This window comes from Caretta caretta, chromosome 2 (assembly GCF_965140235.1).
Source record: "Caretta caretta isolate rCarCar2 chromosome 2, rCarCar1.hap1, whole genome shotgun sequence".
Taxonomy (NCBI): domain Eukaryota; kingdom Metazoa; phylum Chordata; order Testudines; family Cheloniidae; genus Caretta; species Caretta caretta.
Window position 1 is genome coordinate 60,373,896 of NC_134207.1, and position 25,755 is coordinate 60,399,650.

At 41.8% G+C, this 25,755-nt stretch overlaps 1 protein-coding gene across 6 annotated transcripts in view; it reads right to left on the reverse strand.

The window, feature by feature from the left end:
• The window catches only part of C2H8orf34 (chromosome 2 C8orf34 homolog), a 360,017-nt gene that overhangs the window by 78,360 nt on the left and 255,902 nt on the right, over positions 1 to 25,755 (reverse strand). For 4 of the 6 annotated variants that reach the window (XM_048840888.2, XM_048840890.2, XM_048840886.2 and 1 more), the window contains exon 14: positions 20,894 to 22,418. The exons of the other annotated variants lie outside the window; for them this stretch is intronic. In XM_048840888.2, coding sequence (XP_048696845.2) covers positions 22,375 to 22,418 — 44 coding nt within the window. In that variant the 3' untranslated portion in view covers positions 20,894 to 22,374. Of the gene's footprint in view, positions 1 to 20,893; positions 22,419 to 25,755 lie in introns of those variants that run through there. 6 annotated transcript variants of the gene reach the window in all.

A 25,755-nucleotide genomic window follows, 5' to 3' on the forward strand; every position in this document is an offset into this window, starting at 1 on the left:
GTATGTATAAAAGGACTTTTCAAATGGATTTCTGTCATAAGCAAATGCAGCTCCATTAAGATATATACGCACATGCATAAATATTAAAAATTACAAAACCAGAACAATAAACTCTATAATAGACTTCTGGAATTACAGAAATTGTTTGATCCAGGGAAAGTCTATAAGGAAACTAACAGGAATAAAATTTTGTATTTAAGATACCAAGTGCCACCAAGATTACCTACTTACAAATGAATTACTATCTTTCTTATAAATTAAGGGCATTGCAGTTTAACTATCTAATGAGCTGGCCAAGATTTTTTTCCTGTGTCAGTTTAGACACAGTAATAAAGATCACATCAAAATAATAAAATGGTTTATGAAATGCAGCTACTGTCTGTTCTACATTTTTATTTTTAAGTAAACTTGTGCCAAAAGAAAATCTTACAGAGCCAGAAAGTCTGTATGAAATCATTTATTACCCCCCAAATATGTACTGGAAAGAAATTAACTTCTGAACTTTCACTAATATTTAATATGGCTCCCAAAAAGAACAAGTTTATTGTTCACAGGCCAGCACTAAAAATGTAATCAATTCCAATTTATAAAATATGCTTTGATCATAATTATTACATCTCTGAATGAATTATAATAAAAACTCTTTAGAAAAGAGACTGCAAGTGGATTTTTCTAAAGTAAGACCAAGAAGAAGAAAAAGCACCAGTTAGCTCCCAAGACAGGGATTGCGTTTGATTTTGCACGCACTAACAGTGAATGCAATAAATCGTCTGTCCCTCAAATCAGACATTCCAATACTCTATCACTGACCAAAGTCAGATCTCAAAAGGTTGCAGCCAGAGAGCCTGGTTTCAATCCATCATTACAAGTAGTAGAAAATATATAAATAAATTTTTATAAAAAATGTACTGAACTGAAGATGATGAGATCAGCCTTTTAAGGTCTTTCATGTGCTGTGCAGCATAAGGCTATTCTAACAGCTGTGGTTTTAAAAACATAAATTCAGTCTGTCAGCTGCCACTTTGAAAGTGACAACGTGAGCTTATTGCAGTCTTCATTGGTGAAAATGAAACCACTAGTTCAGCAGTATAAAATCAAAATACACAAATGAAAGAGAGGGTGAAGGAAGCACCAGTTTAATTCAAATTAATTGTTTAATTAACTAAATTCGTATTCCAAAACCCCCAAATGCTAGAGCAATCGCTGGGAGTCTACAGCACGTAAGCAATGTTCCTTCTTTCAGGAATGACCCATTCTTGGCAAAGCTAAGTAAAGGTAAGGTAGGAGGGTGTCTTCATCACTCGCTGACTTTAGTGGGAGTGATGGATAGGATTGCCACCCTGGAGGTATGGCACACAGCTGGCAGAGTGTACTGAGCACCCTTACAGATTTCCCAGGACAGCTTCCTCAAAAAAGGGACAGTCCTGGGAAAACCTGGACAGGTGGCAGTCCTAATGATGGATGCTCAGCATTTAACAGGAGGTGCTTTGCTGGATCAGACCTACATGCAGAGATTGTACAAATATATAATCCAATCAGATTAAGGCTCAGATTCTCCAAATGCTTACACCCTTAGTTAGACTCCCTGAACTCATGGAGGACTTACTAAACCATGTATTACTGGTTCAGATTTTTAACAAAACTGCTTCAAAAAGTAATTTATTTCAATACAAATTAAACCGACACACAATGAGACATTTTTACTCTTATTACCAGCTGTAGGTAGTGATTTTGCTATTACAGTTCTTTCCAACCCATTTCTAAATCTCAGGACATCTGCTCTAAGGAAGTACCCAATGAGATTTGTGTGATCTAATCATTATATAGAGGTAATTGTTTATATAGAAGCTATACCTTTGTAGAATGCAATATTGTCATATAGCTGCATGAAGGGAATTAGCTCCATTAATCTTCCTGTCTGAATGATGTGTTTTGTGAAGGGTTTTGCATATATACATATTGTTATTGATTGGGTAAAACCTCTTTGAAATGGGGGAATGTTACTGCCCCACTTCAATTAATATAGTTGTAAGAAGCCATTATGTTCTTTTATGTAATCTTCACTCCAAACACAGGTACATGTAAGGCACATGTGGGTGAAAGGGTTTCGCTAGCTATAGTTTTGTGTGTCCATGAGAGAAACAAAATAAAAGACCAGAGACTCTGAGAGGGAAGGCACCAAGAAGCAGTAGGCACAGACAGAACAAGCACTGGGAACATGGACCTGTGAAAAGCGAGAGAAAGGTTTGGGACCGAGTGCTTGAGGCAAGAGGATTGGAGTTATGAGCAAAGAAACTGTCTCCAGTTATTTGTGTTCAAGGAAACAAGACTTTGTACAGTCTTTGTAAATAAGCAGGATTCCATTGAACATACCTGACTTCATTATCAATTTCTCCTCCCAATGGAAACAATCTACAGGGCCCCAAACTTTGGCTCTCCGCTTGGGACAAAAAAGGAGTAAATTATAAAGATATAATAAGTAATTTATAATAAAACACTTTAGTTGTTGCTCCATTGATGTACTGGGTAGAGTCCTTTGTTAACATCACACTACCACACTGAAAAGTGGTTTTGGTTGATTTCCCTGTCTATCATAGCAATACATCATCCATGTCACAGATTCCTTTTATCCATGGGAACCATAAAAATGATTCTAATAAGAAAATATTTTTGCCTTTCGAACTGACAGGAGTGCACTAAATAGCAGGGGAAATGCTATAAGCCCATTCTCCTCCAAACCACACAGGTTGAACAATCACTGTACCAGCACTAATCTCACGATACTTTCTAGGATCAAAGTATAAATATTTCCAGCAAATGTACTTACCACAAGTTTGTTTGCTCAGTGGTGTTGACTTCTTTCTTGGCTGTGAAAGCATTATCCTTGAAATAAATGAATATATTCCCATGTAATTTCTCCTTCTTCTCTGTAACACATGGATCCTTGCATAGGATTTAAAACACAGGTTAAGAGGGAAATTTTGCCCATTATTAAAGCAATCACTGGACTATTCCAATACAAGTAGTCTGGCTGTTTAAAGATGTGCATCCTTATTCACCACAGTATTAAATGCTCCACTTTCATGCACAAAGCAAAATTCAAAGGCTACATTTTTATTTCTTCTGATCATCCCAGGCAGAAATGAACTTCCACAGCAAAACAAAGTCCTGATCCTGAAATTGACTTCATGGGAAGATGGGGACCTCCATTGTGTGAAGGGTTAAGTTGCTGCTGGCACTGCCTTATGGCCAGGCATGGCATAGCATGTCTCTCCCAACTGGGTGTCTCCTGCCAGTGGCTGCTCTGCTTCTGTGACAGCGGTTCTCTAACTGTGGGTCATGACCCCAAAGTGGGTTGCGCTGGCTTAGACTTGTTGGGACCCGGGGCCAAAGCCAAAACCCTGAAGCCCAAGCTCCACCACCCAGGGCCAAAGCCGAAGCTGGAGGGCTTCAGGCCTGGGCAGCGGGACTCAGATTACAGGCCCTCTGCCTGGGACTTCGGCCCCCCCGACCAGGGGACTGGGCTCGGGCTTTCACATTGGCCCCACCACCCAGGACAGCGGGGTTCAGGCAGGCTCAGGTTTCGGTCTCCCCGCCTGGAGTCATGTAGTAATTTGTATTGTCAGAAGGGATCACGGTGCAATGAAGTTTGAGAACCCCTGTTCTATGGTGAATGGCCTAGTCTGGTGACTTGGTCCTCCAGCCAGGTCACTTTAAAGTCTCTCCCCTTCCAGGGTAGTCCATGAACAAAAAGCAAGGGGAATTAACACAAATAAACAGAGTTAATAAGAAACAGAGGGGAATAATTCCTTCTCAGGGTGCATCAGGATCTGCCCCTTCCTTCCCTCAAGGAGGGGTCTTCAGGCAGGGCATTTGGGAAGCTCCTGCCTTCAGTCAGCCCTTTCTTCAGGAGTTGAAGGCTGAAGGTTTATTTTCTTCCTTGGTCTGCCAACAAGTGAGCTGCTCTGCTCCCCTCCCCTTTTAAGCTCCTGCTCCTGCCTGTGCATGCCTTGCAGGTGTGGCAGGGCAGAGTTGGCTGAGCCCAGAGCAGCTCCTTAGTCCCTTGTTGTCCTGTGTAGGGTTTGTATACCCCAAAATTATGCCCTGCCCCTCAAGATGGAACCTGGGGAACTAGGGCCAACAATCTGCTGCTCCCCCTTCCTTGGGGGGAAAAATCAGAATTTTGGTGAGCTTTTCCCACTTTATGCTGAATTTGGAAGGTGTACGCCTGGAGGAACAGATACCAGCACATAATTCAGGAGTTAGTGTCTTTCATGGTATTTAACCACCTTAATGGTGTCTGACACATGCTGAGTTTGAATGGATTTCCCAGGAGGTAATATCAGAGAGTCCACAACCCATTTCACAGCCAGTCCCCTCTTTTCTATCACAGAATATGCCTGCTCCTGAGGGAACAGTTTGCAGCTCCCTTAGAGAACAGGATGTTCTTCTCCATTTGTTTTCTGGGACAATATTGCATCTAGTCACACTTCTGAGGGATTGGTTTTCAAAATGAACTCTTTTGAGAAGTCAGGACTGAACAGGACAGGCTTCTTGCATAGGTGGTCTTCCAACTTCTCAAAAGCCTTTTCGCAGGTCTTGGACCAATCAATCTTCTTGGGCTACTGTCCTTAATAAGGCTATCATTGAAAAGCTGGCATGAATCAGCAGCAATAACCTGCGAGCCCCCACAACCTTCTGACTTGTTTCTTCATAGTTGCGGTAGGGCATGCTTTGAGGGCCTGGACTTTGTCCACAAAGAATTGGACCTGACCCTCCCCTGGTAGGTGGTTTCTTCTTCCCCTTCTTTCCCTACACTTTGCTGGATTTGCAGTTAGCCAGTGAGGTTGGCACTTGGGGCCCCAACTCTAGCTCAGGTGAATAAGGAGTGATAAATAAGTTCTCCCACTGCTTCCATGGCTTCAGAAGGTTAATATGGAAGACATGGGTGAGCTTCCTCTTGTTGGGCTGGCTGATTTCATAGTTAACTGGCCCAACTTGGCAGACTACTTCGCATGGCCCTTCCCATTTAGCAGCTGACTTGGGCTCTGCATTTGGAAATAGATGTAACAAATCGCTCAGTTTAAATATGCACCTCTTTGTTATAAGCTTGTTCCTGGGCCTGTTGAGCACTGAGGTTTTCTTTGGCAAAGGTCCCTAGGGTTTTGAGCCTCTCCTGGAGCTTCAGTACATACTACACAACTTATTCTGTCATAGGAGCCAGTTCCTCCCATATCTCATGGACCATTTTTGTATTGTCAGAAGGGGGTCACGGTGCAATGAAGTTGTCAAGAGGGGTTGTCTCTGATATAAGAGTTTAAATGGGGAGAATCCTGTAGATAATTGGGGAACTTCTCAAATAGCAAACAACATTGATGAGGGTCCTCAGCAATAAACTTTTTAAACATCCCTTTCAGGGTACAGTTGAATCATTCAACTAGACCATCCATTTGTGAGTGAGAGACAGACTTACATTGAGTCTTTATTTTGAGTTCATCACACACCTCTTTCAGCAGCTGAGATGTCAAGTTGATACCTTGATCAGTGAGTATCTCCTTAGGTACCCCTATTCTGGCAAGGACTTTTAGCAGTTCTGCTGCAATAGTCTTTGCATTGGGGGCACATGTTGGGATTGCCTTAGGATAGCAGGTGGTGTAATCAACTACAACTAATATGTTTGTCCTCTGCTGCACTTGTTTCTAAGGGCCCAGTGAGGTCCATCCCAATCCTTTCAAGTGGGATGCCTACACAGGAAGTGGAACTAGAGGGGGTTTTGTCACACCTTTAGATCCCCAGTCAGTCAGTCTTTCTCCAGCTGGAACAGGCGCTCTGCCAGGAGCTCAAATTGGGGGTGCTGCTCTGCTTGTTGTGGGTCTATCACCTCCCCATTAACCACCAGCTGTTGGTCAAAAGCCTGGCTCAAGGTTTCATTTTCCCTCTCATCCTTGATGAAGTCAGTCCCTCTGGTTAGGCTGTCCCCCTCTTGTTGGGGTGGGGGACAATATCGCTTAAATTGTTAGGTGACTCTTCTGGGGGAGCATCACCTTGGCTAGATCCTCCGTTTCCAAGGTGCTGCTCCTCACCTACATCTGCCAACATCACAGGTTTTGAGATCCTGTCTCCCATGACCCTCTCAGTTAATCCCTCTTGGGCTAGTATAAACCCTCTCAGTACCTCAGAGAAATGTTCCCAATCCTGACCCAAGATAATGGCATTGGCTCATTTTGAGGCCACCCCTACTACAAGGGACTTGGTGTTCTCCCCGACAGGCTACTGCATTGGGATAGGGTTTAATGTGTCTGTGAATACACTGTAGAACAATAGTCTTCTCGGGACCCTCAGTGTTTGGGATTAAGTCAATGTGGATTTTGTAAATTGTAATTATGATTCATACCTTGTCACAACAAATCTAGATTACTTCAATGCTGCAATATGTTTCATTTGGGACTAAAGCTGGTTGGGAATTTTCTGTCAGAATGATGCTTCAATGGAAAATGCAGCTTACACAAAAATCTTCTATGAGAACATTTTGATTTTACTGAAAAGTTTAATTGAAATGAAATATTTCATTCAGAGCTGGTTTGATCCAAATCATAATATTTTGTTTTTTTTAACTGCCCCAAAATATTTCATTCGAATCGGTTCTCAAAAACATTAAATTACATTTATCTATGGTGCATTACCCTATGGGGTTATGGTTCCAGGCCCCATTCTCTATTGGCTGGGCTCCCAGGAGAAGAAATAGTTATTTACTGTAACTGTGGTTCTGCAGTATGTGATGCAGATATGTATTCTACTTAGGTATGTGCACGTCCAGTGCACTAGAGCTGGAGAATTTTGCCTACCAGTATCCGTAGGAGACAGCACTCATGGTTTGAGGCCATAGCCCTTTCTCTGGCTATATGAGGTGGCACTGCCTTGACCTCTCTTCAGTTCCTTCTCACCAAATGCTCAGAGACTAGCAAAGGAGATAGAGGATGGGTCATGGAATACACATCTGCATTACATCTCAAAGAGCCAGAGTTACACTAAGTAGCCGTTTCTTCTTATTGTTAGAGTAGATGCACTGGCGTATTTCACTTAGGTGGCTCACAAGCAGTGTCACTAGGGGGTGGGGCTCAGACTCAGTTTTAACAAGAACTGCAGGACTGCCTTCCCAAAGTTTGCATCTGCTCTGAATACCGCAGTAATGGCATAATTGATGACCATGTGGCAGCCCTTCAAATGTCCAATATTGAGATATCACTTAAGAATACCATTGATGTAGCTGGCACTCTTGTAGAATGAGCATGCATCCATTGAGGGGGCATAGTGGAAGCTATTTCATATGGAGCCTTGATACAGTATGTTATCCACTAAGAGATCATTTGTTAAGAGACTGCCTGTCCCTTCATACAGTCTACATACACCATAAACAGACAAGTTGAAGCACAAAAAGGTTTAGTCCTGTCCAGGTAGGCTAGATATCATCTGGCATCTAATGTGTGAAGGCAGTCCCTCTGGGGATGAATACAGCTTAGAAAAAAAAACTGGGTTAAATATACTGTCTGGTTCACATGAAACTGAGAGACCACTTTAGACAAAAATTTGGAATGTGGCTGCAACATCACTTTGTCTTTGGAGAACTGCATATGAGGTGGCTCTGCCATCAATTCCTGCAACTGTCATGCTCTCCTTGCAGTTGTTATTGCTATCAGGAACAGAGTTTTTTGACACAAGAAAGGAAAGGGACAGGATGCCACAAAAATGTCGCACAAAGGAACCAGTTCTCACACCAGCAGATTGAGATGAAGAATTCCTTTTAAGAATCTTGATACCATGGCATTGGAAAATATCAGTCTCCCATGAATGGGTGGATGATCTGCTGAGATTGCTGGCAGATGCACCTTCAATGAGCTCAGCATAAAGCCTGAAGATGCAGCTAGTACTCCAAGATGGTCTAGATGTGAGCCAGAATCTGCTAAACTCTGAGCGCCATTGACCACATTGAAAACCGCTTCCATTTTGCTGAATAGACCATTCTGGTAGAGGGCTTTCTACTATGGAGTAGAATGCGTCGAACAGCCACTGAACATTGCTCTTCCTTCTCATTCAACTATGGAGCAGCCACACAGTGAGATGCAGGGTGCTGAGCATGGGATGCAAAGTGTGACTGTGATTTTGTTTGAGCAAGTCTGGATGAAGAGGACATGGGAGTTTGAATAGACAACACAAGAAAGTTGGAAAACCAACACTGCTGGGGCAATTAGGTTCAGCTTGGCCCGATCTGCTTTCAGCTTGAGGATGACCTGTGGAATGATCGGGATCAGAGGAAAAGCATAGAGGAGAGCTGATTGCCAACTGAGGTGGAAGGCGTTCGTCAGAGAGCCCAAACTGAGGCCCCTGCAAGAGCAGAATAACCTGCATTTCCTGTTGTCCCTTGTAGCAAACAGGTCAGTTATCAGGATGCCCCAAGCCATGAAGATGACTTGCAGAACACTGGTCTTCAGAGACCACTCATAACTCAGGGAAAAATTCCTGCTGAGATGGTTCGTGAGGTGATTCTGGGCCCTGGGCAAGTGATACTCTCTTTGATGCAAAACTGCCACAGCCTGATTGCCTCTTGGCAGAGCACCCTGCAGTGTGCTACCCCTTGCCTGTTCACATATTACATTGTGGTGGTATTGTCGGTAAGTATACAAACCACTGGGCCCCTAATGTGGTCTAGAAAAGTGTGACAGGCATTGTGGCTGGCCTGAAGCTCTGGCACATTGATATGCAGTGAAGCTTCCTGCTCCAACCACAGACCCTGAACCTTCAGCAACCCCAGATGTGCTCCCCAACCCATTAGGGAAGTGTCAGTGACCACAGTTCTGGTTGGTAAAGGGTTTAGTGAAGGGACTGCCCTGACATACATCTCCCTGAACCATCCACCATTGCAAAGAGTCCAGGATCAATGGAGGGAGGCAGACCAACCAATCCAGGGGGGTGAGGGGTTGGAAGGTAAATTGTCCTGAGCCACATTTAAAGAGGGCAAAGGTGCAACCTGGCAAATTGAACCGGCTTTGTGCATGCGGACACATGGCCCAAGAGCCTCAGGCACATGCAAACTTCTCATGAATGGTTGAGATTGCAGACTGAGACGAAGCAGGTCCCTGAACAGGGGTGGGGGGAAATGAGGAAATGGAAGTCATGACTGGGCTGCTGCTCTGGAGAAAAGTCCAAACCGGCTTCTGGGATGGTGGTAGTGGGGGGGTTGCGGGAGGGAGGGTTTGTTGACTAGGCAAACCCAGAGCCCAAATGGCCCTCTCTCTAGGACCTGTGCCCTTTTCTAGGGTAGTCCCACTGTCTCGTAGGAGGGAAATATTGCCCAAAGGGGCCCTGTGGCCAGTATTGCTGCTGGTGCTGCAGCTGACTGCTGAAATAGAGCCTTTGCATGGTTGGTGCATACACCCCTGAACAACATAGGGTACCCCTAGAGTCCTTGAATGATTGCAAAATTTCATCAGTTTTGCCCCCCAAAAGTACTCTACCATTGAAGGGCAAGTCCTCTAAAGCTCGCTGCACATGGGAAGCACTGCCCAAAGTCTGCAGCCAGGACACCCTTCTCATGGTCACTTCTAGGCCATCATTCTGGCCAAAGTGTCTGCTATATCAAGTATGGACTGCAGTAACATCTTGGCCACAAAGGAGCCTTCAGCAATAAACACCTAAAATTCCTCTTTGGAGGCTTCAGGCAGTTGGTCTGTAAATTTAGACATAGCCATCCAATTTACAAAGTTGTATTTGGATAACAATATCTGCTGAAAGAAAAGGAGTACTTGTGGCACCTTAGAGACTAACCAATTTATTTGAGCATAAGCTTTCGTGAGCTACAGCTCGCTGAATATCTGCTGGTTCACAATCCACATTTGAAGGGAAGAGGAGATGTAGATCTTTCTACCTATTAAATCCTTTCAATTTGAACTCCTTGTCTTTAGGGGTGGACTTAAATTTGCCGTTCTGAGCTCTGTCATTCACTGAGATTACAACCAGGGTATTAGGGGCCAAGTGGGAGCAAAACCCCTCAACTCCCTGCATTGGTTCAAACTAGCATTTCTCCAAACACTTTGCCATAGGAGCCAGTATGCACCAAAGAACCTTTGCAGGCTCCAGTAGCTTATCATACATGGGGAGAGCCACTCTCCCTGGGGAAGATGGCTGCAGGATGTCCAGTAGCTTATGGGTGTTCTTCTGCAGGAACAACACCTGGATGTCCAGGGAAGCAGCTACATGCTTCAAAAGATCCTTGAAATCCTCAAGCACTGATGGAGAGGAAGAGCCAGGCACCCCAAATTGTCTGGGGACAATGAACAGGCCATCAACTGCGCCAGTGATGGGTCCTGGTCCCGAACAGGTGGACCTAGATGGGACAGCTCTAAAGGCTTCATAAAAGGAAGGACAACCAGTGCTTGAGCTTGCAATGGGTCGACAGCCCCAGCCATTGACATGCCTGGAGATCTCACCTTAGAATGGGATGAGGACTGTGACCTCTGCCATAGAGGAGCATCCCATGGATTCCATAGGGGCCATGGAGTATAGGGGTAAGGTATTGGTGGCCAGTAGGTGCCAGGCCAGGGTCCTTTGTCCCTACAGTGGGAAAAGTGCCAATCTCAAGACCAGTGCTGCTCCATGAACTGTCCCAGGTATGGGTCAGGTGATGGAGAGCAGAAGGAGCATCCCCACCTGGATGCCAAGGAGTCTCCAGTTTCAGAGAATACAGGTGGAGTCAGCCTGAAGGCATGAGCAACTAGTCTGACTCATCCATTTCCCACAGCAAGGCAGGGACTGGTGTCAATGGTGGAGATGGCACAGCCAGCACTGAATATGACCCAGTTGTCTCTGGTACCAGGAGCAGTGTTGGTACCAAAGTTGGCAGCAGTACCAATGTTGCTAACAATGCCAAGGTGGAGGGCGGGGAGTGTTGCCATGGTAACATCAGCACTGTGAAGTGCAGCAGTGCTGAAGAGTTTCCTGGTATCAAGGAGGTCCCTTGTGCCGAGCTCAGTACTGGCCTCACTTCCACAATCTGTGGCAAGGGAACATCGGGATGTGGTACTGACAGACCCGAAGGTTCAACAGTGCTGCCAAGCATTGAGGCTGAAGATGCCATAGCCCTGGCAAAGTACTGGACCAAAGGAGAGCTTGAGATGGAAAGGCAGAGGAGGTTCACCACTGCCTGATATGCCAGCAGTGTGGAAACAGCCATTGCCGGCATCGGTACTGGATCAACAGGTGCCTTAGGGATGGAACTGGAATCAATGGTACAGGATCTCCAACACTCCTATCCCATACCAAAAAGTAATTAGAAAGACCTGCTCCATCCTATAGCTGTATTCTTTCTGGAAGAGGAAAAAGCGCCCCCATGAGGCCTGGAGTGACCCCAGTTGGTCTTATCAAAACTTTTCCTCTGCACACTCAATGAGAAGTAGCTTCTTTGCCTCTCCAGAGAGGCGCCAGTCCCAGAGTGTGAGCCAGTACCACGCACTGAGGATGATGGTGACCTTCGATTTGATGTAGGCTTTGGTGCTGAGAAAGGCGTCATGGACTGCTAAAGAAGTTGCTGCTTTAGGCAAAGGCCAAGGTCTCTAGCCACCTGAGTCCATTTTGTGAATGATTTACAAATCAAACACCACTCTTTGATGTGAGGGTTGTTGTCAAGGATTGCCCCTCCACATGACAGACAATTTTTGAAACCTTTTGAGGGCATCACCAGGGAAAACACTTAAGTGAGCTAACTAACTAACACTAATGCTAAGGGTACTTCATAAATAAATGCAATTAGAACAATTAATTCAAAACCTGCGGCATTGTGAGGTTAAGAACCACACAGAGCTCCAACTCCAGCCATGGGCAGTAAGAAGTAACTGTGGTGGGCAGGGCGAAGTGGTGCTGCCTCATACAGCCAGGGGAGGGGCTATGACAATCAGGCGAGATTGCTGACTTTTACAGGTATTGCTAGGCAAAATTGTCTAGCTAAGTGGAATACACAGCTGCATCTACTCAAAGAAGAACTACATCTCCCATAATGCATTTCCCCTGAGCAGTGCAACATGGCAGTTACATGACTATATGTGCAGTATAGAAGATGTAGTCCAACCTGGGAGCATGGCCCATAGGAGAGAATGGGGGCCAGAACAACACTTCAGTTAATAGAATATGGAAATGAACTACATTTCAACATTGAACCGCAACAAACCAAGACAAAACATTTCTAATTCAAAGTGTTGAAATGTTTCAGCTGAAAATATTGAAAGGAAACATTTCTGAATCAAAAGTTTTTGGAATTTCCACTCAATAGCAAATTTTGACTGTTTCAAGTTTTCATCCCATTTCAGGACAAAAAACAAATGTTGAAATGTTGGAATTTCCTGAGATGCAAATTCCAAATTTCACTCAGCTCTTCTTGGGGCTATATCATAAATCCATTTGAAAATTGAAGCTGGTTCAGAGCACAGCAGCATGCTAGCTAAGCAAGGTCTCTCATCTATCACAGCTGTGCCTTGCAATTTGCACGGGCTTCCTGTGGGTTTTTCGGTGGAGTTTAAGGTGTTGGTTTTGACCCATAAAGTACCTAATGGCTTGCGATTTGCCTACTAGAGAAACAACCTGTGCCATTCTGCCACAGCTGAGATCAAAAGGTAGAGACACCCTAATACAAAAGAAAGGGAGAATCTGGTAGAACTTTCTCTGTGAGGACCCCTCTGCTTTGAAAGATGCTGCCTGGATCGATGTTGGGTCCAATCTTATTTAAACTGCAATTCTACTGTAAAAGGTCACCATGTAAAAATAGCACCTTTCCATTCAGCAACCTACTTCTGTTGTATATTCAGATTCATATTTGCTGTTATGAGTTATCCCAGTAGTATGCTTTGTTGCTGTAAACCATGCAAAAACAGCACAACCCTGGGAGAGATTTTTTTTTGTATCATCAACAGAATTGTTAACTAATCTCCATTTGCATGGCCATCTGTACAAATCATTGTTTTCAAATTATATGCTAAAATACACCTGTGCAATCCCACTGAAGTAAATTAAGAGCAGTATTTGACTTGAAGAATCTGTATTATTGGTGATTATGTATGGGCTAGAGAGAACAGTGTTAGACTTAAATATCTGAGGTTGAGTCTGGCAGTTAGAAAAATCACCTTTTTATTGGGACACTGAGTACATTTGATATGGAAATCCCTGAGAAAACACCAAGCATGGAACCTCACAATATTATTTTATGGTCATCTTTCAGAGTAGAACTGAACTATAATATCTTCATTCTGATTCTGTAAGAGGAAACAAGGATCATGTCAATTAAATTAATTGAAGTTACTAAATTATAATAAAGAAATCATATAAAAAGATTTAAAGAGGTTACAAATAATGCTAGTCCAAACTTTTCTGACTGAGCAGTTTTCCATTAGAAAATGCTGATTAGATTAAATTGAAATGTTTTGTGGGAACACATCAATTTTATCAATATTAATTCAATAGAACTGAAATGCCACATTGACTTGTATGTTATATTGTATATTATACTTTACTATAAAAGTTGAAACGTAAAAAATTATGATATATACTATATGATAGTCAAAACAAAGTATAAACAAAATCTTTTGACTGTATCAAAATGAAACATTTCAATAAGGTTAAAACAAAATAGGATGACATATTTTGTTTTACAAATAATTCCCAGATTTGATCTTTTGTCCCAGTTTGTGACAAAAAAAAAACAAACCTATTCAAAATCTTGGAATTGCTTGTGGGACCAAAATTCAGACTCTTGGCCAGCTCTAATTACAAACATGGGAAAGAAATAACAAAATTAGATTCAACCTGGAAAAATACAAAACAAGACTGGAAGGAACCTGTAAGTTAATAGAGGCAAATAAGACGTTGGGTGATAACAGACAGCAAACTAGTATATTGCAATGAATTATGGGAGCAAAACAAGTCAACATAATATTGGGCTGCATACCCACAAGCATAATATCATGGAGCAGGGAGGTAACAGTACACAGTGCTGGTGGCTCTGCTTCTAGATGCTGTGTTCTGGTCTGTGTGTCTCAGTTCCAGAGAAGGGACTAACAGAGAGACCGGAGGGTAGATGAGAAAGAAGTAGGGATAGAAAGGACTGATAGAAGGGGAGATTTTTGAGGAACACCCTTATCAATTGACCTTCAAACAGTTTTGAACACTGTTGTTTTGAAAGGCCGGCAGGTATGCTGAAAAACATACCATAGGAAACAATCCTAGCCTGGCAGAGTGATTGTATAGATGCCTGTTAGGTTCTTTCTATGTCTAATTTCTATAATTTGTGATCAAAAGATGACATAAATGATAGCTCTGGAGTGTTTACAAAGAAAACTAAGTTGCCTTTATAATTTATAGACCACAAATATTTGTATCCTTATTACAGTAATTGCTCATTAGAGTTGATTACATAAGTCAGCATGACAACTTATTTGAATAAATGTAGAGTTTGGAAACTTATATGGCCTGAACACATCATCTACAATATATTGATGTGGCTTGTGTATGGATTAGGATGATTGGATGGACTAGCAGTGTCATTTATTAAGAGACCTGCCTGAGCTGACAAATGTATATTGTCAGTACTGGCTTCATGAGAAATTGATTATTTGCCCTCTAATGGCCATGAGATGCTGACTTCCCTTTATCTCTTCAATGTAATTTAGAGCCCTCACCAACTCATACCATGGCAGGCATGCAGCGCTTTTCTGAATCTACTCTAAGTCACACACAAGGCTAAGGATTTGTCTATACTACGGCTAGATCGACACTGCTGAGATCAGTGCAGAGGGGTCTAGTGAAGACCCACTAAATTGATGGCAGAGCACTCTCCAGTTGACCCTGGTACTCCAGTTCCCCAAGAAGAGTAAGGGAAGTCGGCAGGAGGGTGTCTCCTGTCGACACTATGCAGTATAGATACCATATTAAGTCGACCTAAACCATGTCAACTCCAGTTATGTTATTCACGTAACTGGAGTAGCGTAACTTGGGTCAACTTACCCCGGTAGTGTAGACAAAGGCGTAAGTATTCTACTTCCCAACCTTGTGATAAGACTGAAAAGAACAGAAAAGGAGGCACAAACTAGTGACTCTTAAAATGTAGAGCTGTGGGGGAAAGTACATCTCATATCCAGAGTATCTAATTTCTCTCAGTGGAAATGGAAGGATTTACCCTAGAGATCCAAGAGCCAAAAAAACAAAACCTTGTTTTAATTTAGCTTAAATATGAGCAATAGCTTTGTTATGATAATTGAACATTCATTTGGCAAAAGCTAGCATTAATATCACAACTGAGGAATAACAGTATAGCTTGAATGCTGGTTTGTGTTTTTAACGCGTCAGCTCTGATACCCTGAGAGAGCAAAGTTTGTTTCCACACAGGAAAAGTGGTTGAACTATTAAACCTTATTGTTTCATAATATAGTGTAAGTACAAACAAAGCTGATATAAGTGATTTTATAACCAAAGTCCACATGAGACCGGAGATAAACCTTTTTTAATTAGCTGTCAAATTAGGGTAGATATATTTTTGATGTTTTTAAAAAAGAGGTCATTAAAAGTCTACCATGATCTCTGTTGGATGCTATTGATAATGAAAAAAGGGAATTAGTCCTTTAATCCAGTCTGGTTCCATGGGGAATTGAACAATACACTATTCAGAAATATTTAATAAAATGATTCATAATATAGTTATTTTCATAGTTTCTATGCCAACAATATTGTAGAGGCCACAAATGCTAATAACTATATTGGCACAGCTTTAGGATAATCTTCTAATCTGCCCTGCCAATGTACAATTCAAGCATTACTGTTAGTTAATAATAATTAAATCCCTAAATATTTTAACATGAAAAATGCAAAACACAGCATATTCTATAAGAGTAATTTGTTATAATCAGATCTGAAATATACAAATGCTACTGAAAGTCAGTGACTTACTGTAGGGTACTATAGTAAGTACTATGATTAGCTAACGAAGGGTGGGAAAGTTTGAAGAAAATCTGATTTAAAATACAAATACTTTGGAATTTTGATATTCATTTTAACTACCCTTTAGTGGCCTAGTCTTCCACTGATGTGGTGATGATTTAACACTTGCAAATTCCACTATCAGTAATAGGAGTTATGTCCATAAATCTCCCGCAAATTGGCAGAAAGGTAGGCCCAAACTTACGGTTAAGTTGCTAGCATTCAAGCTAGAATATAGGTAACATATTAAGCCAGCATTTAGATATTGACTGCCCGTAAATCTAACCCAAAAGATGTTCTGGCCAAAAAAAAAAAAAAAAAGAAGCAGCAATGAAGCATCGCAAAAATGTCTCAAATGAAGCTCAAAGCAGGAATCTCCAGTCTCAGATTCTCATTGCAAGTGAGCTTTGCTTACTGGTGTCCGGTTGGAATAAAAACAACAGTGTCAAACAATTTATTTGATCCGCTGACTTAACCTGTATTTCAAAATATTTACAAATAGGGTTACTATCTAAATATTGACTCTAACAGAGTTCCATTTAGCAGTCTAGGATTTAACTAAACCAAGGAGTCAAAATACAAGGATTTGAAGCACAGTATATTTAAATGGACAGGTTCAAGTTGGATTTGGAGAGGGATGTTAAATAATGTCTTCCCAGTCACTAAAGTGTAAGTTATGTCAAAGAAAACACCAGGAAAAATAGGCCTCTGTCTCTAATTGCAACTTGTGAGGTACTTTTCGGCTCTTTTGGTCATAGCTTAAAGAGTCACGATGGTGTCTTTAGAAGCTTGCGTTTGACCATTTGTTTACACAGGGCTTTCACAATTTATAAATCCAAGAGAAATTTTTCAAGTGATAAAACAGGTGCTAAGCTGCACTAATAATATTACAGAGTCCGCGTTTACGACCCAGCCACACAAAGAAGATGACCTCAGAGAGTAAAATTTAAACTGATCTGAGACACAATGAAAGATAGCCAGGCAGGGATACAACAGCCAGAAAGAATGTAAAATCAACAGGTTAAACAACGCATGCACCATTTACTATTAAAATGTAGTTGCAAATTAATACACTTCCTTTTTCACAGAAACTTACCATGGATCTGCACAAACCAGAGAGGTGTGTACAGAGACACTAAAGATATGTGCAAAAGTAGGCAAGCTGATGCACATGAAAAAATAGGCATGTATGTCATTGTATGAAAATCACAACCAAAGATCCCGTTCCTATTGACTTCAGTGGCATAATTCCTATGGGCTGCAATCATATAGGATCAAGCCCCAAATGTCTAACATACTGTATGTAGCACTTATTTAGAAGTTGCTAAACTAGTTACTAAAATTGATATTTATAAATGCTATGATTTAAATAATGTGATATATTAGTACAAATAAGATCGCTTTTGCATAGAAATTTCTGACACACGAACAGAGGGTGAAAGTCCCTATGTGTCCAACACATGTAGTACAATACACCTGGTACTCACTGTGCAGATCACTTGTATAGTACCAAAACCCACTGAGAATCCAAAATACTCCAGACAAATACAAAAGTACTAGGTATGTTGAGAAAATACAGAATGTTATCACCAGTACAAAGTTAACATTTACCGCCAGTTAACACACATGTTCTCTGAGATAAGGTAACACATTTATTTCCTATTCTAAATAAAGGGAAATACTGCAGTACTTCACATATCACATTTGGTAAACTACTGATGGTGAAATCCTGGCTCTACTCAAGTCAATGGGAATTTTACCATTGACTGCAATGGAGCCCTGACTTTCTAGTGGTAACCACTGGTAGACTGAGTCAAAATCTTAAAAAAACAAAAAGGGAAGATAGTGCACCACTGGGCTAGCTAAAAGGATGCTCTATCAAATTCTCAATTACAAGGAGAAATGAAGGTAGCAAAGCTTTGATCAGGAGACATTCTTCAAGTGAGCCTTATATAAAGTAAGTCATTTCTAACTTTTTCTTCTGTTTTCAGTGTGTATTGGAGATAAACATTTGTCCCAAAGTGAGATTTAGCCATGTATAGCCTCTTTAATCACCTGAAATAAAAACATGGAAACAAAGGAATGCTTCTGCCGTAGATACACAAGGGATCACAGACCATAACAAAACACGCGAGTCAGATCTTAATACAGCCTCTTTGGTTTTATGTTCTACATTAACAGTCTCTTTTACGAATGCTAGCTCATCACAATCATAATAAGTGCTGGAACTAGGGGAACTGGGGGTGCAGCTGCATCCTCTGACTTGAAGTGGTTTCCATCATATACAGGGTTTATAGTTTGGTTCAATAGCTCTCAGCACCCCCACGATACAAATTGTTCCAGCACCACTAATCACCGAATGGTACATTGTAGTTGGAAGCATGATCTTGTGGATCAATCAATATTACATTTTGACAGTGTAACAACTACAGAAACATCTCTTGAAAACTGTGTACTGAACCTGTGTAGTGTACACCTTTCAGTACATATGTTTTTTTTCTATGAGATGACCTAGGCCTTTGTTCAGCTTTTTTCCCCTCCTATGATATAATGCAATAGCTACATGAAGCTCAGTAACTGATTATACCTCTAAAGGAAAGGAGAGAGACCAGTTACAATTGAGGTATCTATCATGGACTTTTAATACCACCAAATGTACAATAAAAGAAAGAGCTTATGAACTCAAACCCACCCGGAACACCTGACAACATTAGGACATGAAACATCAAATATAGGTTCTAGTTCCATCTTGTAAACATGTTAAACTAGCAGGAATTGAAACCTTTGACTAATTCTTACTCTATTTTTCCTCTTTTCCTCCCAAAGAATCCAACACAATCCTTTCAAGAATGCGAATAGTGGGACATATATACAGTCCTCACTCCTCATGTTAACCTCCCATTCACTCCAATGGGAATTCTGGACTTGGAAGTATATAGCCCAGAATGCAGATCTGAGAAGCAGCATGTTTGGCAGGTGGGGGTTTCACAGAGATAGTACCATAAGCAAGAAGGTTAATTTAAGAACCGTACATAAATTAAAACAAATCTCAGACATGCAGTGCAGTTACGACATCAAAATCTGGCCCAACAATTCCCCTGCCAACAACCACAGATGCCGCAGAGAAAGATGAAAATGTATGTTTACGAGCATGATAATAATTCTGTATCCATAATACATCCATTACAAGGTGAACTTGTGCATCTATTCTACATTTAAGCATTTTTTAAAAATGTCCATAGCCTTAAAAATACAGGATTGTGTCACGTGAGTGTAACCCATGTGCCTAATAGGGAGATATCTGGTTAAGAGACCCATTGTGGGGAGATAGAAATGAGCTGTGTCTGGGTCATTGTTGCTAGGTGGATTTAGCACTCCACATGCAGAAGCTTCTGGAATTGGGTATGGTAGTTTTGGGTATGCTCTAGTAGGTTCCCTATTGCTGGGGTCAGATTCCATGACGGCAAGCAGTCTGGGCAGCTGCTGTGCAGAAGGTTATGTGCCCTGTGTGAGTTGGGAGAAGCTGAGCCCAGGAGCAGAAAGCAGGCTCTTGTCCCTAACTCTGAAACATTTTGCAGCAGGGTTTTCTTTAAATCTAAATATTTAACTGAGTGATTGGTTAATCACTTAGCTGATTGGCTAGCAGTGATTTCAGCAGAGGAAGAGTCTGCATGGATTCCAACTGAAGATTCCTACAAGCAAGAGGAGGGAAGATGGTGTTTTAGACTCAGCAGACTGTATAGATTTGGTGATCAAAGACTAACTGAGACTTAGGTGAACAAAACCTAAGCTTTTGGGAACTTTCAGTTTCTTCTCACTGTATTTCTGTGGGGACTGAACTGTTCAGATTTTAATTTGTTTTCTTTATTTATGTTTATGTATAACTATGAAGGTAATGTCTGTGGATTATAACATACCCATGTCATGTTGTAAAAATTAGATTATGTGTTTCTTTATCATAAGATTTTATAAAGTTATTTAATTAAATTCATTTCTTTAGTTCCTTTTGGGACTTGAATGTGGGGAGGTTGACCCTGTGCAATCCTTGATGAAAATCCTTAGAGACTGAACTCTGGGTCTCCAGCTACTTTTCTATAGGAGTTGGGGGTTTTGTAGGCACTGGAGAAGGGTAATGAAGTGAACTCTAGCCCACCCAAAGGTTACATGAGCACCTATACATAACAGACCATGAATTGAACATAGGCTGAAATCCTGGCTCCACATAAGAGCCACATTGGGGTTGCAAAACTGTACAGAGGGCCAGGTAGAGAAGGCTGTGCCTCCCCAAACAGCCTGGCCCCCGTCCCCTATCTGACCCCTCCCACTTCCCACCCCCTGACTGCCCCCCTCAGAACCCTCCACCCATCAAACCTCCCCCCACTCCTTGTCCCCTGACTACTCCCTCCCGGGACCCCCACCCCTAACCACCCCCCAGGACCGCACCCCCAGAACCTCCGCCCCATCCAACTGCACCCTGCTCCCTGTCCCCTGACTGCCCTTTGGGATCGCCTGCCCATTGTCAAACCCCCCAGCCCCAGCCCCCTTACCATGCCACTCAGAGCAGCATGTCTGGCAGCCCCGCCCTCTGACCAGAGCCAGACACGCTGCCATGCTGCCCTGCAGGAGCTCGCAGACCCACCGCCCAGAGCTCTGCCCGCGCGGCCGCATAGCTGTGGGGGAGGGAGGACAGCGGGGGAGAGGCTTGGGGCTAGCCTCCCGGGCCAGGAGCTCAGGGGCTGGGCAGGATGGTCCCGCTGGCCGGATGTGGCCCGCAGGCCGTAGTTTGCCCACCTCTGCACTAAGTACTAACTATAGTACTTAGTGGCTATGAAATTGCAAAGGTTAATGAAGCAGGTCACAATGAGTAACGGAGGTGAGGATGTAGAATTTATGCCTTTTTTATTTAAGTTAAAAACAACATGATTCATTTGACTTTTGCAGAATCACAAAAACAAACACATGAAAGAAACTCTTTACATCAAAAACCTGAACCTTTGAGATATACCCAGAATGAGTAATAACAATAATAACCAGCACAATAAGAAGTGACCCAGCTGATCACTCTGCCACACTGCATATGGCATTTGAGCACAAGGCATGAGTTCTGGTTAGCTGCTCATTGACATATAGCAACATAAATTTGAAATTGACATGGGATGCTTGTACAGATTCTGAGTTGTGATTTCCTTGTGCCTTTTGATGGGTCTTATCTCAAAAAGTCACCCTATTTTGGGACTCCCTTTGACAAGAGCAGCTTATTCTTACACCACTACAAAAAGTGGAAGGACAGGACTATAAGGCAATACTGAATAGCTTCATTTCATTAAGCTTAGTCACCATTGTATAAAGTCCCTTGAAAGTGACCTGGTAAGGGCAAACTGTGTCAGCAAGACATTAGGGATTTCCCTGACCTCCTACACGGACAGGCAGTGGGAGCTGCATTTCAATCCTTTAGACTGTAGGTAAAAGATTGTGCTATTCCAAAATGTATTCAAAACTGATGGCATTAGTTTTAAAAGCCTGGAGACTATCCAGAAACCCTTTTAGCTAATCTTTCAACCCACTGAGAGATTTTACAGCTAAAAAAGCGGAGAAATTATTCATTTAACTATCAATGAGATAAAGTAACGTTTGCGTTCATTTCTGTCTCAACAAGATTCAAACAACCTTGACAAGCCTAGATATTTTCCCTAAAATGCTTGGAATAATTAAAGCTACCTGATTTCAGATGCTCAGTTTACAGATTTTTAAAATAAAAAGGATCCACACGTTTTAATCTTCTGAATCAAGACACCACAATAATGTTGGTATCATTTTAACTGCTACAAAGACAATAATTATTAACCTTAAAGTATGATATCTAGCAACAAAAGTATAATGGCTGATAATGATGGTATTACCACTTTTCTTCTCCATTTTGAAAGACAGTATTGTAACCAATATTCATTGCACCCACGCGTGGTTTCTTCTTTCTGCTTGGTACCAGTCCTTTACCAAAGGCTGGAAAAAACAGGGGGTGAAATTCTGGCCCCTTGGAAGTCAGTAGCAAAACTCTCAATGACTCCAGTGGAGCCAGGATTTCACCCAAAGTGTTACGGATTCCTCATCCTTTCAATCTAAGAATGATTCTTTGATCTAATTTACCATTTCCTCTCTTTTCAGCTGAAAATTTTGGATATATTTCTATCTAAGCAGATAGAGAAAGTAACCCAAAGTGCAGATGACCCAGTCAAAAGACAAAAAGAGAAAACTAGTTACTTTAATGCTACAGTGCTCACAGTTTATGATACATAAATTCAGGTTCACCTTGGTCAGTGTTTACCTCTGGGGCCACACAAGCTCGATTTTCACCTCAGCTGAAGTCTACCTGTTTTTGAGATTTGGCAGCCTTTTCATACGTCCTTGGCCTGTGAGATATAAAAACAGAATTTGGGGCCGTCTCTCAAAGAGTAAGTTATTGCTTGTCCAAAAAAGTTATTAGCTAAATAGCTATAATAGCTAATGGAACAGGCATGGATAAGGAATTTCTATTAGAATTTTTCTACAGAAAACTTACATTTTCCTGCATTATTTTTGTTAACTGGAAAACCTACCTAAATCAAGGGCCAGATCTTCAGCTTGAGTAAATTGCAGTAGTTGACTTCAATGGAACTACATGGATTTACATCAGCTGAGGATCTGGGCCAAAGTGTGTACCTAATTTTATTTTAATACTATCTTATCAATACGGAACGCGACAAAAGAAATGCACTTTGTATGCCAGACACCCATAGTATAATCAGAATAAATTGGAGACTCAACAGGAAACCTACAGTAATGTGAAGCAAACTCTGGGTAAAATTTTTAAAAGAGCGTAGGAGACTGAGAAGCCTAAAGGCCAGATTTATGAAACTCCCATGAGGCTCTGATCTGCATCTTTAGGTGTCTAAATACCTTTAAGAAATTGGCCCAAAGAAATTTGTCCTTTCAATGAGACTTAGGCTTCTAAGTGACTGTGCGTATGTCTACAATGCAATAAAAGACCTGCAGCTGGCCTGGATCAGCTGATTCAGGTTTGCCGGGCTATAAAATTGTAGTGTAGACATTTGGACTCAGGCCAGAGCTTGAGCTCTGAGACCCCATGGGAGGGGAGGGTTCCAGAGCTTGAGCCTGAATGTCTACACTGAAATTTTATAGCCCCGCAGCTCAAGCCCTGCAAGCCCAAGTCAGCTGACCCAGGCCAGCTGCAGCTGTGCTGTGGATCTCTTATTGCAGTGTAACCATACCCTTTAGGTACTTTTGAAAATTTTACACTATTTATATATAAAAGAACTGTCTGCATATAATCCATGAATAATGTTAGTGAGAGCCATCATGCATTAATACATGTCATCCATCAGAGAATAGATAAATAGATACACAAACATTTGACAAAAACAAGGAAATATTTAATGGAGGGGAAAAACAAGATTGTCATGAAACCATCTAACATCAGAAGATGGATTAACATCTAGGAGCGTCAACAGAAAAGTCCCAAGAATATGCCACAAAGTAGGAACCAAAGGTGCTGTCGGAGGGATGGCCTATTGGTGGAGGGCTATATGTATTTAACGTAGCTGAACAGTGATATTTTGTAGGGACTTCTAGAAGTTGGATAGCTCGGATAAGCATCATCATGAATGGATGCTCATCCAAAAACAACTGCCAATCCTTTTGTGGCTTCACTAGATTTAAAGGTAGTTTGGCATGCTGAGCCTGGTTCACTGTGTGCTGTTATAATTGCTGCTTGGAAAAGCAGAAGTAAAGGAGGAGCAGAATGATCCTGTTTTGAATAACTATCTAATTTTACCCCTGAATATTTGACCAGAGACAGCCACTGAAACACAGTAAAGTTCAGGCAATTTTTTTACTGACTAGCATTCATGTAGCAGATTGAGCCAAATATGTATTTTTGCAAAAAACTACTATTGCAATCCAGTTCCACACTCCGTGGCTGTCATTACCTTTGTCTTTCCTAGCAAGTGTTCTCTTGCAATTTGGCTATCTCTGCCCTCTATTTTCACAACTGTTAAAGAAAATATCATAGAATCATAGATTAGGGTTGGAGGAGACCTCAGGAGGTGTCAGGGTTCCTTCCCCACTCCGAACTCTAGGGTACAGATGTGGGGACCCGCATGAAAGACCCCCATGCTTATTCTTACCAGCTTAGGTAAAAACTTCCCCAAGTACAAATTTTGCCTTGTCCTTGAACAGTATGCTGCCACCACCAAGCGTTTTAAACAAAGAACAGGGAAAGAGACCACTTGGAGACGTCTTCCCCCAAAATATCCCCCCAAGCCCTCCTTTCCTGGGGAGGCTTGAGAAGTAATATCCTAACCAATTTGTTACAAAATCATCAAAGACCCAAACCCCTGGATCTTGGAACAATGGAAAAATCAGTCAGGTTCTTAAAAGAAGGATTTTATTTTAAAAAAAAAGAAAGGTAAAAATCATCTCTGTAAAATCAGGATGGAAAATACTTTACAGGGTATTCAGATTCAAAACACAGAGGATTCCCTCGGGGGAAAACCTTAAAGTTACAGAAAACAGGAATCAATCTCCTTCTTAACACAGGGAAAATTCACATAAAACAAAAGATAAACTAATCTGCCTTGCCGGGCTTACCTATAGTGGTTGCAATATTGGAGACTTGGATTAGGATGGGTTGGAGAAGGTGGATTTCTGTCTGGCCTCTCTCAGTCCCAAGAGAGATCAACCACGTAATCAAAGAGCACAAACAAAACCCTTCCCTCCCCCAACCCCACCCCCCCAAGATTTGAAAGTATCTTGTCCCCTTATTGGTCCTTTGGGTCAGGTGCCAGCCAGGTTAGCTGAGCTTCTTAACCCTTTACAGGTAACAGGATGTTGCCTTTGGCCAGGAGGGATTTTATAGCACTGTATACAGAAAGATGGTTACCCTTCCCTTTATATTTATGACAAGAGGTCATATATTTCTAGCTCTCTTTTATCATCTAATTCTAGTTGGTATTTTTAGAGGGAATTCTAAGATCAGAAAGTTCCTGATGCAACTCCCAGGAAAAGTCCATGGAAGTTTGTCATAGATTTCAAAGGGAGCGGGACGTGGCCCAGAATTTGCATGTTTACAGTAGAAATTGAACATTTCTCTCTCTCCCTCTCTCTACTGCCAGGAAAGAGTGGAAAAAATGGAGAAGACTAATTTTCTTGTTCAACTGACATACATGCTGCTAAAAATACTGTAATAAATGTGACAGATTTCAGAGTGGTAGCTGTGTTCATCTGTATCAGCAAAAACAAGGAGGAGTCCTTGTGGCACCTTAGAGACTAACACATTTGTTTGGGCATAAGCTTTGCCCAAATACATTTGTTAGTCTCTAAGGTGTAATAAATGTGTGTGCAATCATCACTCTGCTGGCCACAATGGCCATTTAATTTCATAGCAGCAGGTGGGATAGAAGTCAGAAGCTATTGCTCCAAAAGAATAAGTTCCCTTATCACCTGAGCTACAGAAGAAATGCAGCTAGTTGTTAGAAGTATATAGCCAGACTGGGGGACTACTCACTGAGTAAAGTACTACTCAGCAAGTATAATGGTGGCAAAATCTGTCCAACAGCATCTGTCGTTCAATAAAACAGTTCTTAATCCTTGGTTGCAGTGTTGCTGTAGCCATATTGGTCCTAGGATATCAGAGAGACAAGGTGCGTGAGGTAATATCTTTTATTAGCCCAACTTCTATTGGTAAAAGAG